The sequence below is a fragment of the Aethalodelphis obliquidens genome, unplaced genomic scaffold, assembly GCF_003676395.1.
Source record: "Aethalodelphis obliquidens isolate GAN/ISIS:26980383/991018 unplaced genomic scaffold, ASM367639v1 scaffold20, whole genome shotgun sequence".
NCBI lineage: Eukaryota > Metazoa > Chordata > Mammalia > Artiodactyla > Delphinidae > Aethalodelphis > Aethalodelphis obliquidens.
In genome coordinates this window covers 7,632,271-7,646,398 of record NW_020837964.1, presented here as the reverse complement: position 1 = coordinate 7,646,398, position 14,128 = coordinate 7,632,271, and the positions used below count along the sequence as shown (strand labels likewise).

The following is a 14,128-nucleotide window of genomic DNA, read 5'->3' as shown; positions in this document are numbered from 1 at the left end:
GGCAATCAGACATTTCACAAATTACCACACAGCTACACATACACTGATAACTGGGATATGTTCCAGGAGGGAGAGTGCAGAGGCCATGAGAGACAGACATAACCTGGTCCAGGAGGGGAGGGAAGACTTCCCTGTGGAAGCGGTGGCTGAGCTGAGATCCTTAGGAACAGCAAGGTTCAGCTAAGCCAGGAGGGAAGGAAGGCTGCTTTAGTCAGAAAGACAGGCATGTACAAAGGTCCTGGGGCAGGTGTGAGCATGAAAGAAAGCCAGGGTGACTGGAGTGCAGCAAGAGAAGAGTGGAAGTCCCAAATCCTTTCTTGAGATTCACTGCCCCTGCTCTGCGCTTGCTAGCCATGCGATGTGAGATGAGGCTGGAGGGTCAGAAGCACCAGCCTCGCCAGCAACATTAGTTAAGGGTTTTGATTCTTATCAAGAACCATCAGGAGCCATTGATGTCTTTGAAGTGCATGTGTGTGTGTGTGGGGGTGACTTGATTGTATTTGCATTTCCAACAGATCACTCTGTCTTCTGAAGAACGGATGACAGGGCAGGAACCATGACAGTGGGCAGACTTGTTAGTAGGTTATTACAATAGTGCAGACAAAATAGCTAGTAGTGTGGACTCTCATGTTTCTGATGGAAACAGAAGGAAACATATGAGAGCTATTTAAGAATGAACTGGCTTGCAGATGGTGTGGATATAGCAGGTATGATCAAGAGGGTGTGAGGTGTGCCCCCGTGGAGGGTGGTGATCTGTCTGCCGAGGCTGGGAGCCACCAAGAAAACCAGGAGCAGAGTGAGGGCCTGAGGTCCTCTCCTAATGGGAAAGTGAACGAGCTTTTAATCACCAAGACTCTGGACAATCTATTTTTCTGGTTCTTTCCTTCGGGGGCATTTTCATTATTTTCCTGGCACTTTGCTATATTTCAGACAGGAGAAATATTACAACACACCTGCTGGCCTCAGAATCTAGTTAATACACCCAGTAATGTGTGAATTTCTGCCCATGAGGCCGATCCAGCCAATGTCACATATACAACTAGAAAAAGAATTCAGTTATGACTGTGAAGGAGGCCTCCTTCCAGTCCCTCCATGAACGAGCAGGGCTGGGCCTGCTGGTGGCTGTTAAGTCACCTCCGTTTCATCTTAACAATGATAGGAACATTCACTGAATACCTCCTAGGTGCCAGGGACTCTGAGAGCCTCTTTTGCAGATATTATCTCTAATCCCACAGGGAAGATACTGTATAATTTCTGTAAACGAGAATGCTCAGAGAAGGAAAGTAATCCCAAGGTAACAGAAGAGGTAAATTAGTGGAAGGAGGGTTCAGACCCGGTCTGCTAGGCTCCTGCGCTAACTCTGTACCCCCTCCCTAACACCACCTCCTCATTTCAACAGGACCTTCATTTCGGGGCTACTTTACCCAGTTAGCCAATTTATACATAGAGTCAATCCACTCTGGTTGCTGAGAGAGCTGAAAACACCCGATCAATGATTGTTTCTCCGTCTTCCTCCTGTTCTGTTACTGACAGACACCAGTTAGGAGTAAACCCCCTAATTAATCAAGCCTGCGGCTCGGGAGCTGAGAACCCGGCCACCTTAAATCACTTGAATGCCACACGTTTCTGTGATGAGAAGGCAACAGTTAGTACACAGAGCTGCTCCAAAGACACAGAATGAGCTGGGAGACTTCTCATTTATTCGGTCTATCAGAGGAAAATACTGCGCCTTTTTCAAGCACGCTTTTTATTTTTTTAAAATACATTTATTTATTTTTGGCTGCGTTGTGTCTTCGTTGCTGTGCGTGGGCTTTCTCTAGTTGCAGCGAGCAGGGGCTACTCTTTGTTGTGGTGCACGGGCTTCTCATTGCAGTGGCATCTCTTGTTGCGGAGCACGGGCTCTAGGCACGCAGGCTTCAGTAGTTGTGGCGCGTGGGCTCAGCAGTTGCGGCTCGCAGGCTCTAGAGCACAGGCTCAGTAGTTGTGGCACACGGGCTTAGCTGCTCCGCAGCATGTGGGGTCTTCCTGGACCAGGGCTCGAACCCGTGTCCCCTGCATTGGCAGGCAGATTCTTAACCACTGTGCCACCATGGAAGTCCCAAGCATCCTTTTTAAAAGTCGTGAAGCAGAAAAAAAATCTAAGCAGAATCGGTCTCGTGTGAATGTTTCATGATGAGCTTAACATAACAAGGCTTCCAGGTGTATAAACATGTGAAGGGCGGCCTTTGGGGTAAAGCACAGACCCCAGGCTCTGAGTCCTACACAGAGGTCTACACAGCAGAGAACCCTGAAGTGGTTCTGCTGAAGGTGGAGGGGGGAGAGACCCCCAAAACACCATGCTTAGAAGAGGGGCAACGAGCAACCAGCAGCCCCCGCTAACTCCACAGGCTTGAGCCGCTCTCTTCCCTCACAGGTTGACAAGCATTCCTGACTGTCACCCCACAATCCCGAAAAAGAGCCACAGTCTATGTAAATCATAATGACAAGACACGTGATTGCAAGTTCAAGGACACAGCACCTCCCACTCCACCCACTTCAGGGGCCACCCTGAGTGCACTGGACGTACTGGGCAGTGCCAGGCCACCTAGCCATCTCCATCTGGCTGGGCGGCCACTCCTTGACTGTGTCCCACCTAAAAGAAAACACACCCCTGTGGTTCACCCTCCAGGTCTGCATTGCTATGGTGGACACTGGAGTGCAGGATATCAAGGGACAGGAAAAGGGGGTTTGCACTGAACTGTCTTCAATGGGCCAGGCGCTGGGCTGAGGGCCAGGACAAAAGGACGGGTGAAAGTGGTGAGGGCCCTGCCCTCCTGAAGCTCTGTGACCCCAGGCCTCTTCAGTTCCCTAGGCCTACCCTGTCTCCTCTGTAAGAGGTGGATCATAATAATCCTACATCAGAAGGGGACTGGTGGGATGAAATGGGACAAATAGCAAATATAAAGCCTGAAGAGCCACTGCTAGCCACACCATGGTCGTTTTTGTCACTGATCACTCTACGCCCTGCCCAGGTGGTTCCAGTTGGAGAAGACTGCTTAGATGCATGTTTTCCTACATTTGCACCGTTAACAATCTCCTCATTGCCCCCTACTAAGTATCCCATATTCTGAATGGTGTTGTCTACCTAACTGCATTAAGCATTCCCTGTTTCCCTGTTCTATTCATCTAAGACATAAGTAGGATTAGCATTTTAAAAAGTAATAGAGGGCGCTTCCCTGGTGGCGCAGTGGTTGAGAGTCTGCCTGCCGATGCAGGGGACGCGGGTTCGTGCCCCGGTCCGGGAAGATCCCACATGCCGCGGAGCGGCTGGGCCCGTGAGCCATGGCCGCTGAGCCTGCGCGTCCGGAGCCTGTGCTCCGCAACGGGAGAGGCCACAGCAGTGAGAGGCCTGCGTACCGCAAAAAAAAAAAAAAAAAAAGTAATAGAGGAGAAAGATAAATTGGACTTCACCAACATTTTTAAAATTGTATATCAAAGACTAGTATCTAGAAAGGAAAAAGATAACCCACAGAATGGAAGTATCATAGCTCTGATAAGGGTCTAGTATCCAGAACATACAGAGAACACTCAAAACTCAACAACAACAACAAAAACCCCATTTTTAAAACTAGGCGAAGGATTTGAATAGACATCTCTCCAAAGAAGGTAGACAAATGGCCAACAGGCACCTGAGAAGATGCCCAACATCATCAGTCACTAGGAAAATGCAAATCAAAACCACAATGAGACAGCACCTCACTCCCACTAAAACTTCTATAATAGAAAAGACAGACAATAATAAGTGCTGACAAAGATATGGAGAAATTGGGACCTTCACATACCACTGGTGGGGATGTAAAATGGTCCAGCCACTGGGGAAAATAGTTTGGCAGTTCCTCAAAAAGTCAAATATGGAGTTACTATATGACCCAGCAATTCCATAATCAGGAATATATCCAAGAAAACTGAAAACATATGTTCACACAAAAACATATACACAAATGTCCATAACATTATTTTTCATGATAGCCCAAAGTGGAGACAATCCAAATGTCCCTCAACTGGAGAACTAATGGACAAAATGTGGCCTATCCACACATGGAACAGGAATGAAGCAGTGATCATGCTACCACATGTAGAAAGCCCGAAAACACCGTGCTGCGTGAAAGAAGCCAGTCATGGAAGACCATGTACTGTAGGATTCCATGCACACGAAATGTCCAGAATAGGTAAATCCAGAGAGACAGAAAGGAGATTAGTGGCTGCCGGGGACTTGGGCCGGGGGAGGATCGGGTGACTGTTAATGGGCACAGGGTTTCCTTTGGGGGTGATGGAAATGTTCTGGAATTAGTGCCGATGGTCGCACAACCTTGTGAATATACTAAACACCACTGAATGGTACGTTTTAAAAGGGTAAAATTGATGGCATGTGAATTACATCTCAGTTAAAAAAACTATAAGCGAGCTGAGTGAATATAATTCCATCTAAAGCAAAGAAATTTGACATGCTGATTATAATGCAGTCTCACTGGAAAAGCCCAAGATACGATGCTTGGTTTCTGGGGCTAATACTGACTCATTCTGGGACCACAATCAGTTTATTGAATCTCTCTGTTTACCGAGGTCTTCATCTTCAAAATGGGATAATATGGTTACTGGTCGTAAAGATCAGACGGATAACGTATGTAAGGTGATCAGTAAATGGGGTCCCGCGGTCAAGTCTGCACGAGTGTCGGCTGTCTCCATCCACTCCTGAGGGCAGAGAGCCAGCGCCCTACTGTGACTGCCTCAGAGTGACACCCACCCCCCATCCTGCCCCCTCACCTCAGGGGTCAGCGCGTTGTTGTCCGAGGTCTGGCTGGACAGCAGGATGTGCGTGAAGCCCTCTTCCTTCCGCACGACAATGTCCCGAAAGCGACAGTTGCTTTCGTTCTGGCGGACGCTGTACCTGAGCCTCTTGTCAAAGACGTAGTCCTTCTCCGCTTCCAGCTTCCTCTTCACCGAGCTGTGCAGGTTTAGTCCCCCGTTGGTCAGAGCAGAGCCTTCCAAAAACAGAGGAACAAAGTGAGAAACTGACTGGGGAACAGTCACACAGGAGTGTGATCAGAGAACGCTCAGATTTTCATGGAAAGGGTCCGATGTGGCTGGGACCCGTGTGCAGCTCTGTTCTGGGTGGTGAAGGGCCTGGGACTTAACGGCTACATCTCCAAACTTGGACGAGCACAGAGAGGGCTCTCTGTGAATGACCCCATGCAATCCTTGATTCCCTCTCCCACTCATCCATCCGAGAGCACCCAGCTTCTGCTTGGATGCTTTCAGCAATGGGGAACCCGACAATGGCCACGAAACAAAACAAACAAACAAAACCAAAAAACTGCAGCTTTACTCATAATAACCCAAAATCAGAAGCAACCAATATGCCCTTTACTAGGTGACTGGATACACAAACTCTGGTTCATTCACACAAAAGAATATTTGGCATACGAAGAAATTCATTATCAAGCCCCAAAAATACGTGAATGAATCTGAAATGCGTATTACTGAGAAGCCACTCTGAAAAGGCTACACGTTACATGATTCCAATTATGTGACATTCTAGAAAAGGCAAAAGTAGAGAAACAGTAAAAAGATCAGTGGTTGCCAGGGGTTCAGGTGCAATAAGAGGAGGGCGGAATTGGTGAAGCGTAGGGGATATTTTTAGGGCAGTGAAACTACTCTGTATGATGCTATGATGGTAAACATGAGACATAAAGCATTTGTCGAAACCTGAAGAACTACAGCATAGACAGTGAACCTTAAAGTATGCAAATTTTTTAAAAAAAATTAAGAGATGGGGGGAATCCAAGGATGGAATGCAGAATGTGATAAAAGAATCTAACTGTATGACAAATGTATGAAAGCACCTCCCTGAAGCGGGCGGGGGAAGGCGCTGACCTAAGTAACTTTAGGAATGAGTGGAGTTTGTAAAAGTAAAGGCAAAATAACCCGCACAGAAGCAGTGTACTCCAGCTGATAAAGCTGATCACATGGAGGTAAGTACGAGTTAACAATTCTGACATCACACATGAACGCTGGAGTTGAACAATTACATAAATGGATGGCAGATGGGGAGAAGAAGGTTTTTCAGTGTTGGAGTGGCAGTTTACAGGTAAGCAAGGAGAGGGGGCTAGAATGAGCAACGTGGTAATGGATGAGCACTGAAGACCTCAGTATGAACTCAATACAGATACAGATGGTTACATTCAGAAATATTTACAGATAAGCGTGTACAAACAGGTTAGTATATACATGTGTATTTCCTTGCTCTGTCAGCTGAGAGGGCCCAGAGTCTGACATTCCAATAGCAGTGAGCACACCTGGGGCCCAGAGCTTGGTTTCATTCTCAATAAAAGGAACCAGGGCTCTCTGGAGAGATGGCTGATTCCAGGACTGGGGCAAGAAACATGCAAGGTAAGCTTGCAGAGGCTGAAAGGACGGAAGTACTAAAAAAAAAAAAAAAAAACACACAATAAATAAATAATAATAACGACAACCTTCACAATGATGGGGGTATGTCAAAAGGACACAGGAGCCAAGTGAAAGAGCTCCCCAGGGCCAAAGACGGCAGAATTTGAGCAACGACATAAAGTCGTATGTATTGCATTATAATTGAAAGCACAAAATAAACATCCATGAGTCCATACTGATATAATTAAATGAGATTGAATAAATGAATAAATGGGAGACAAGAGCCAAATCTCCCATGGAGAAGAATTCCAAACAGTTTATGTAGATGCTCTGCTCTCAAGGGGGTAGAACATAACTTCTTTAAGGGCGGGCTGCAAAGAGTGACCTCCTTCCAAACGGTGTGGAAAGTTGGGGGGCTCAGGGGGGAGAGTAACAGTGGAGAAACCTGACTGTGGCAGATGGAGAAGTCAAAGCCCTGTTGGCCACGTGATCAAGACCAACACCAACAGGGATAAGTCATGGCGTGGTGTGCACCCCTGACACGACGTGAGGAGAAAGGCGCTGGACCTCTGGGGTCTTCCTCTCAGAAACCTACAACCCCAGTCTAATCATGCAAAAAAGGTCAGACAAATACCAATGGAGGAGAGTTCTACAAAATACCTGATCAGTACACTTCAAAACTGTGAAGGTCATTAAAAACCAGGAAAGCCTGAGAAACTGTCACAGTGCAGAGGATCCTAAGGAAACATGATGACTAAATGTGATGTGGGATCAGGATCTCGGAACAGACGTTAGGATAAGGTATGGACTTTAGTTGATAATGATGCATCAGTAGCAGTTCATCAGCTGTAACAAATGTACCACACTAGTGAAGAAGCTCCTAATAATAGGAGAGACTGAGTACGGGGTATACATGAACTCTATTAGCTTTCCAAATTTTCTGGAAATCCAAAGAAGTGAAGTTTATTTTAAAGAGTACATTTTAAAATTAAGTTAACTTTAAAAAACAAAACAAAACAAAAAAACCCCAAGAGAACCACTTCCCAGGCAATTCTGACATACAGGCAGGTTTGAGACCCTGGACCAGTGGTTCTTACACTTTTTTTTTTTTTAAAGATCATGAACATCTTTGAAACACACCTATCTACCTACCTACCTATCTATCTATCTATCTGTCTATCTTGGCTGTGCCGGGTCTTAGTTGCAGCATGTGGGATCTTTTAGTTGCAGCATGCAGACTTCTTAGTTGCAGCATGCGGACTTCTTAGTTTCATCATGCAAACTCTTAGTTGCAGCATGCATGTGGACCTAGTTCCCTGACCAGCGATCAACCCCAGGCCCCATGCATTGGAAGTGTGGAGTCTTACCACACTCCCACACTTACCACACTGGACCACCAGGGAAGTCCCCAGTTGTTCTTACCCTTGAACAGGCATCCGGATCACCAGGAGAACTGTTAAACCAGCCTGCTGGGTCCACCCCATGCTGCTGCCCCTGCTGCAGCGACCAGGCTTTGAGAACCAGGGTCTGGATAACATCAAGGTGGACTCAGATTCTTAGTTAGCATGGGGGGTCTTGGAATCTCAAGAACCAAGTCAAAGGCAGGGACCAGGAAATGCTTCCCTGGACCCTTTCCCTGCATACCCCGTCCCCACCCAGACAAGCGCCCAGCCCCAAAGGGGCACAGAAGCAGCAGTGCCTGTGTCACCTGACAACCTCCAAGAAGCCTCCTCAGTTTGTACTTTTCCATTACCCACAGCAACTGGGCTTTGTCAAACACCGTGATGTGGGTAAATGATTCAATGAACTCCGGAAAGTAAACGCAAGCATTTAATTAAAAGCCTTGTGTAAAGGGAGCTGTTTCTTCAGGGTCAACCTCAAAACCTCCAGCTCCTCAGAAGCTTCCTAATTAGAGCTGGCAGATCCGTGCTGGGGACCTGCTGGCAGAGGTCAGCGCATCATGGGAGCTGCTCTCAGCGGCCACCAGCTCTTGGCCATGAGAAGTCAGAAGCTCGGGGCTTGGGAAGATCAGTGCTACCCGGGGCTGGGAGAGGTCTGATTAAACTCCTGCCCCACAACCAAGTCAAGGTGCTGCTTTACAGTCATATTAAGGAGGAGGACCTGAGGGTTACCTTTTCTGAGCAGCTCTGTACGCTGCCTCTAAATTCCTCAACAGTCCTACAAAACTGCCATTCTTACTCCACTTTGCAGATAAGGAAAAGTGAGTAACTTGCTGGGAGCCGTGAAGGTTTTAAGTGGCAGAGCCAGGATTAGCGGCAGCTGCCTCTCCTTTTCTCCATTCATTCAAAATCTAATTAGGGGCTTCCCTGGTGGTGCAGTGGTTAAGAATCCGCCTGCCAATGCAGGGGACACGGGTTCGAGCCCTGGTCCAGGAAGATCCCACATGCCGCAGAGCAACAAAGCCCGTGCGCCACAGCTACTGAGTCTGCGCTCTAGAGCCCGTGAGCCACAACTACTGAGCCTGTAAGCCACAACTATTGAGCCCTCGAGCCACAACTACTGAGCCCGCGCACCTAGAGCCCGTGCTCCGCAACGGGAGAAGCCACTGCAATGAGAAGCCTGCGCACCGCAACGAAGAGTAGCCCCTGCTCACCGCAACTAGAGAGAGCCTGCACACAGCAACAAAGACCCAATGCAGCCAAAAATAAAAATAGATAAATTAAAAAAAAATCTAATTAGTTATCACCTCCTATGGGCCAGCTATAACACTAGATGTTGGAGATGAAACAAAAATCAGAGAAATAAGGTCCATGCCATCCCAGAGCTTGCTTCAGGCGTGGGAGATGGAAAGTAAACAAGCAGACTTAGTTAAAACAATGACAGATGGGAAAAGATAGGGTGACATGATAACAAATATTGGGTGGGGGCTCTCTGTGAAGGAGCCCATGGTCTTTCTGTTAAAGCATAAGGGGAAGCAGCCCTTAAGGAACCATCTGACCATATAATCCATAAAACTATGTGAGGAAAACATACCTGTTTATTCTCTATTAGGACACAGGGCTCACATCTCCAATGGTGACTTGGAAGATGCACCATCTCTGGGCCAGGGAAGAGAGGAAGCCTCCGTGAGGGCCCAGATTCACTCATGTACAGCTGCGTAAAGTTACCTTTCTGGACCTAACTCTGACCTCACACGGAGGTGCTCTCAAGCCCACTCCTCTTCTGGGGCACCATGCCTCTGGAGAGATGGGGGCAGGCTGGCAGGGAAGGCACCATGGGAAACAGAACATGCTGGAAGCATAGAAGTTTGGGGCTTTGCAGCCAGACAGCATGGCAATCCCAGCCCTGTGTTTGCTCATCAGGAGAAGCCAGGAAGCCACACGAGCCCTCGAGTGTCGTCTCCTTCGTCAGAAGATGGGGTTAGTGGTACCTGCTTTTCATGGTTGTTCGGAGCTAATTTAATTAAGGAACCATATGGGATTAGCAAGTGCCTGGTTCATTCTAGGCACTGCAGAAATGTTAGCTGAAGGATGCCAAGTCATTCCAAAAATGAGGAATTAGCTGGTGAGTCCTTGCAGCCCCGCCTCTCGCGCTCCCAGCCCCACACACTCCCTCCAAGCCCGGGGAACAGACCCAGGAGAGATGGGTGAACACCCTGGTGAGCCCGAAGGCCAGAGTGAAAACCCAGTGGTGGCGGCGTTCAAAGCCCCGCACCCCGTCCTCTCAGGGCTGCGAGGCTGGAGGTCACTATCCCTCCTCTGTGCCCTCACTTCCCGCACGCGGATGACTGCTAAGTGAAGGGACACGTGCTGTGCTTCTGGGACAAAGGAACCCTCCCCACCCCCGAATCAGGCTAGTTTCCTTCCTTCCACTCCCTTCAAGCCTTCTCACATTCCTTCCTTCAGAGTACAAAGGAGTATTTCCCATTAGGAAGCCTCCATAAAATCACGCTCTGACACAGCCCCTCTGCTCCAGACGTGCAGAGGTGACAGAGACAACACTGGGCTCACAGACAGCCATCTCTTTGTGTGTGTGGCAGAGCATCAGCACGAGGCTCGACACAGGGGTGGGGGCCAGGAGTGCTGGGCGGGAAGGGGACCCGGGGGGCAGCAGAAACCAAGCCTCCCACTCGAGACGGGAGGAGGGACCCAGGGGATGGAAGCCAGGCGATGGCGTGATGCCCTCCCAGGAAGGCAGAACGACAGTGACAAAACCACGTGCTGTCCACGGCCAAGGCTTTCTCGGGAGCTCCGGGCCAGGTGGAGGAAGAAAGAGGAAGCAAAGAAAGACAAAAACCAACTTCCCTCTTGAAATGAGCCTGTACACCAAAATTCTGAAATAGGAAGATATTGAATGCTCAGAATTGTAGCCAATAAAATCAATACTGGTGACATGAATGAATCCAAATCAGATAAATTGAATATTATGAGACAATCTGACAAGGACTTTAGAATAGGAATGTTTCAAATGCTAAAAGTGATAGATGTGAGAAAAAGAGCCATTTAACATAAATAAGAAATTCTCAGACAAAAGCAGACAGAAAGGAAAAGAGCACAGGGGTAAGGCAAAGAACTAATTAGAAAGCAAATGACAAACAGGAAGAAATTTGCATATCACAGATAAAAGATCCTCAAATTGTAAAGAAATTTTAAACAGTGAGGACAAGAAGACCAAAATTCTTCCAGGAAAAAAAACGGACAGAAGACATGGACAGTCAATCCACAAATACTACATAAAAATAGCTCTTAAACGTAAAAAAAGATTTCATCTTCACTCAAAAGAATAATGCAAACTAAAACTCATAATAAAAGAAATGAAAGTTAAAACTACACTGAGATACCATTTCTTACCCATTCACTGGGCAAAAGTTCAGAATCTTGACAGTATATGCTTCTAGAGAGGATGTGGGGAGCTGGGCATTCTCTTAATTGTGGGTGGAATGCCAAGTGGTACAACCACTATGGAAGGGAATTTGGCAACATGTGAGAAAAGTGTTCATGCATGTACTCTCAACATAGCAATCCCACTTCTGGAAACATAACATAAAAATATACCAAAAAAATATATATATATTTATTATTATTACTATTATTATTATTATATATATTTTTCCTCACAGCATTATTCACAACTGCAAAATATTGGAACTACCTAAACTTCCAAGCATAGGTTAGGGATGTAAACTATGGTGTATCCGCACAAAGGAATACTATGCAGCTGTAAAAAGAATGAAAACTATTTCTATGAATGAATGAGTGATTTCCAAAACATACCTTCAAGTAAAGAGAGGCAAGGTATAAAAGTATTTTACCTTTAGTATAAGAAAGAAGGGAAAAATAGATAAATCTGTTTATTTTTGCAAAAAGAAACAGAGGAAGAATAAGTCAGAAAACAATGAAACTGGACATCCACAGTGGTTGACAGAATAGAGCAGAAGGGATGGGGAAGGAGTATAGTTCTCTCCTACGCTTCTCTGAGTATAGCTGACTCTTGAACAACGCAGGGGTTAAGGGCACCAACCCCATGCAGTAGAAAATCTGCATATAACTTTACAGTTGGTCCTCTGTGTCCACAGTTCTGCATCCGTGGATGCAACCAACCATGGATCATGTAGTACTTATGTATTCAAGGGGAGGATGACCAATACAAATAACTTTTGGACTCAATATAATGACTTATACACCCTCAGACAAATCTTGAATTCTTCTTAGTGGGTTTGCTTTTCGTAAGGGTAAGGGTGGAGCAATTGTAAAATTATTTTATGAGAATTATAGGGTGAGCAAATGAGTAATTGTATGATGTTATGGAGAAAGCAGCGTTCTCTCTGTGGAAGAAGGGACACACAAATATGGAATGTGGGAAGGCAAGGAAGAACTCAGGAGGATTAGAATGAAACTGGAGGTATCAGTATGAACTCATGGCTTTTAAAATTATATCTATTTCCTAGCTCCATTAGCTGAAAGGGCTTAGAAAAAATGAAGATCTCATAGCAATGAGCACACTTAGACCCCAGATGTTGGCTTCTAAATACCACTCCCACAAAAATAATCCAGGACTTCCCAGAGAAATGGCTGCTTCCAGGGCTGGGACAGGCAAGGTACAAAGTGGGCTGGAAAGTCTTATTGTACCTGGAAGTGAGGAAGTGACCAAAAAAATAACCAGGCATGTCAAAAGGACATATGAGGCAGCTTGGAGGGGTTCCCATTGGCCAAATCTAGGACAATTTGAACATAAAAGTAAATAAGGGGAAGAAATGGATTATAAACCATTGCATAAAATAATAATCTTCAAGTCGGAACTGATAATAGATAGATAGAGATGAGGATGATAGATAGACAGATGAGAGGGAGGGAGGGAGGGAGGAAGGAAGGAAGGGAAGAAGGAAAGAGATGGATGGGTAAGACAGAGGAAATAGCATCATATCAAGTATTTCAGTGGAGATGAATAACTTGAATCTAGTCTTAAGGAAACATCAGACAGACTCAAAATGAGGAACACTCTGTAAAATAACTGGATGGTAGTCTTCAAAAATGCCAGTGTTACTGAAGACAATGGAAGACCAAGGAACTGCTCCAGATTAAAGGGAACTAAAGAGACATGACAACTAAAGTCATCATAGGATTCTGACCTGGATTCTATATTGGAGGGAAAAATAATCTAAAGAACATTACTGGGATAATAGGAAAAAAATGGAGTAAGAATCAAAGATTAGGGCTTCCCTGGTGGCACAGTGGTTGAGAGTCCACCTGCCGATGCAGGGGACACGGGTTCGTGCCCCGGTCCGGGAAGATCCCACATGCTGTGGAGCAGCTGGGCCCGTGAGCCATGGCTGCTGAGCCTGCGCATCCAGAGCCTGTGCTCCGCAACAGGAGAGGCCACAGCGGTGAGAGGCCCGCGTACCGCAAAAAAAAAAAAAAAAAAAAGAACCAAAGATTAGATAAAAGGATTCTATCAATGTTAAATTTCTTGGATTTCGTAACTGTACTGTGTTGACTTGAGAATATCCTTTTTCTTAGAAATACCTATACTAAATATCACTGGGGACGGAGGGAGGGATAAATTAGGAGTTTAGCACAGGGAACTATATTCAATATCTTATAATAACCTATAATGGAAAAGAATCTGAAAAACAATATATGTGTGTGTGTGTGTGTATGTGTATACACACACATATATGAAAACCTGAATCACTCTGCTGTACGCCTGAAACTAACACAACATTGTAAATCAACTATACCTCAGTAAAAACAAACAAACATAAAACAAACCACAAAAAATATTACTGGGTAAAGAGGCATGATGTATGCAATCTACACTCAAATGGTTCAGAAAAAGAATAATAATTTATATATAATCTGTATAATCATTTGTATATAAGTTCTAAGTGTGTACATATGTGTGAGTCTCTATATATACATGTACAGAAACACACATACACATACAGAGAAAGAGACAGCAAATGTGGCAAAACGTTAAAAACTGGTAAATCCAAAAAGGATTACAATGTTTGATATAAGTTTGAAATTATTTTCAACTTATTATTTACAAGCAGTGACAGAGGGCTGAAAAAAATGAACTATCATCAAAATGCTGAGAGAAAATAACTATCAACCAAGAATTTTATACCCAGCTAAAACCACATTTAAAGGACCGAGAAATGGGTATTTTCAGATACCCCAAAACTAAAAGAGTTTATCTACCACAGACTCTAAAAGAATTATAAAGAGAAACTTCAGCAAAT

General features: G+C 45.5%; 1 protein-coding gene across 2 annotated transcripts in view; it reads right to left on the bottom strand.

The window, feature by feature from the left end:
* The window catches only part of CDYL2 (chromodomain Y like 2), a 189,034-nt gene that overhangs the window by 23,948 nt on the left and 150,958 nt on the right, over positions 1 to 14,128 (bottom strand). For both annotated transcript variants that reach the window (XM_027119192.1, XM_027119194.1), the window contains exon 3: positions 4,804 to 5,021. In XM_027119192.1, the coding sequence (XP_026974993.1) occupies positions 4,804 to 5,021 (218 nt within the window). The remainder of the gene's footprint in view (positions 1 to 4,803; positions 5,022 to 14,128) is intronic.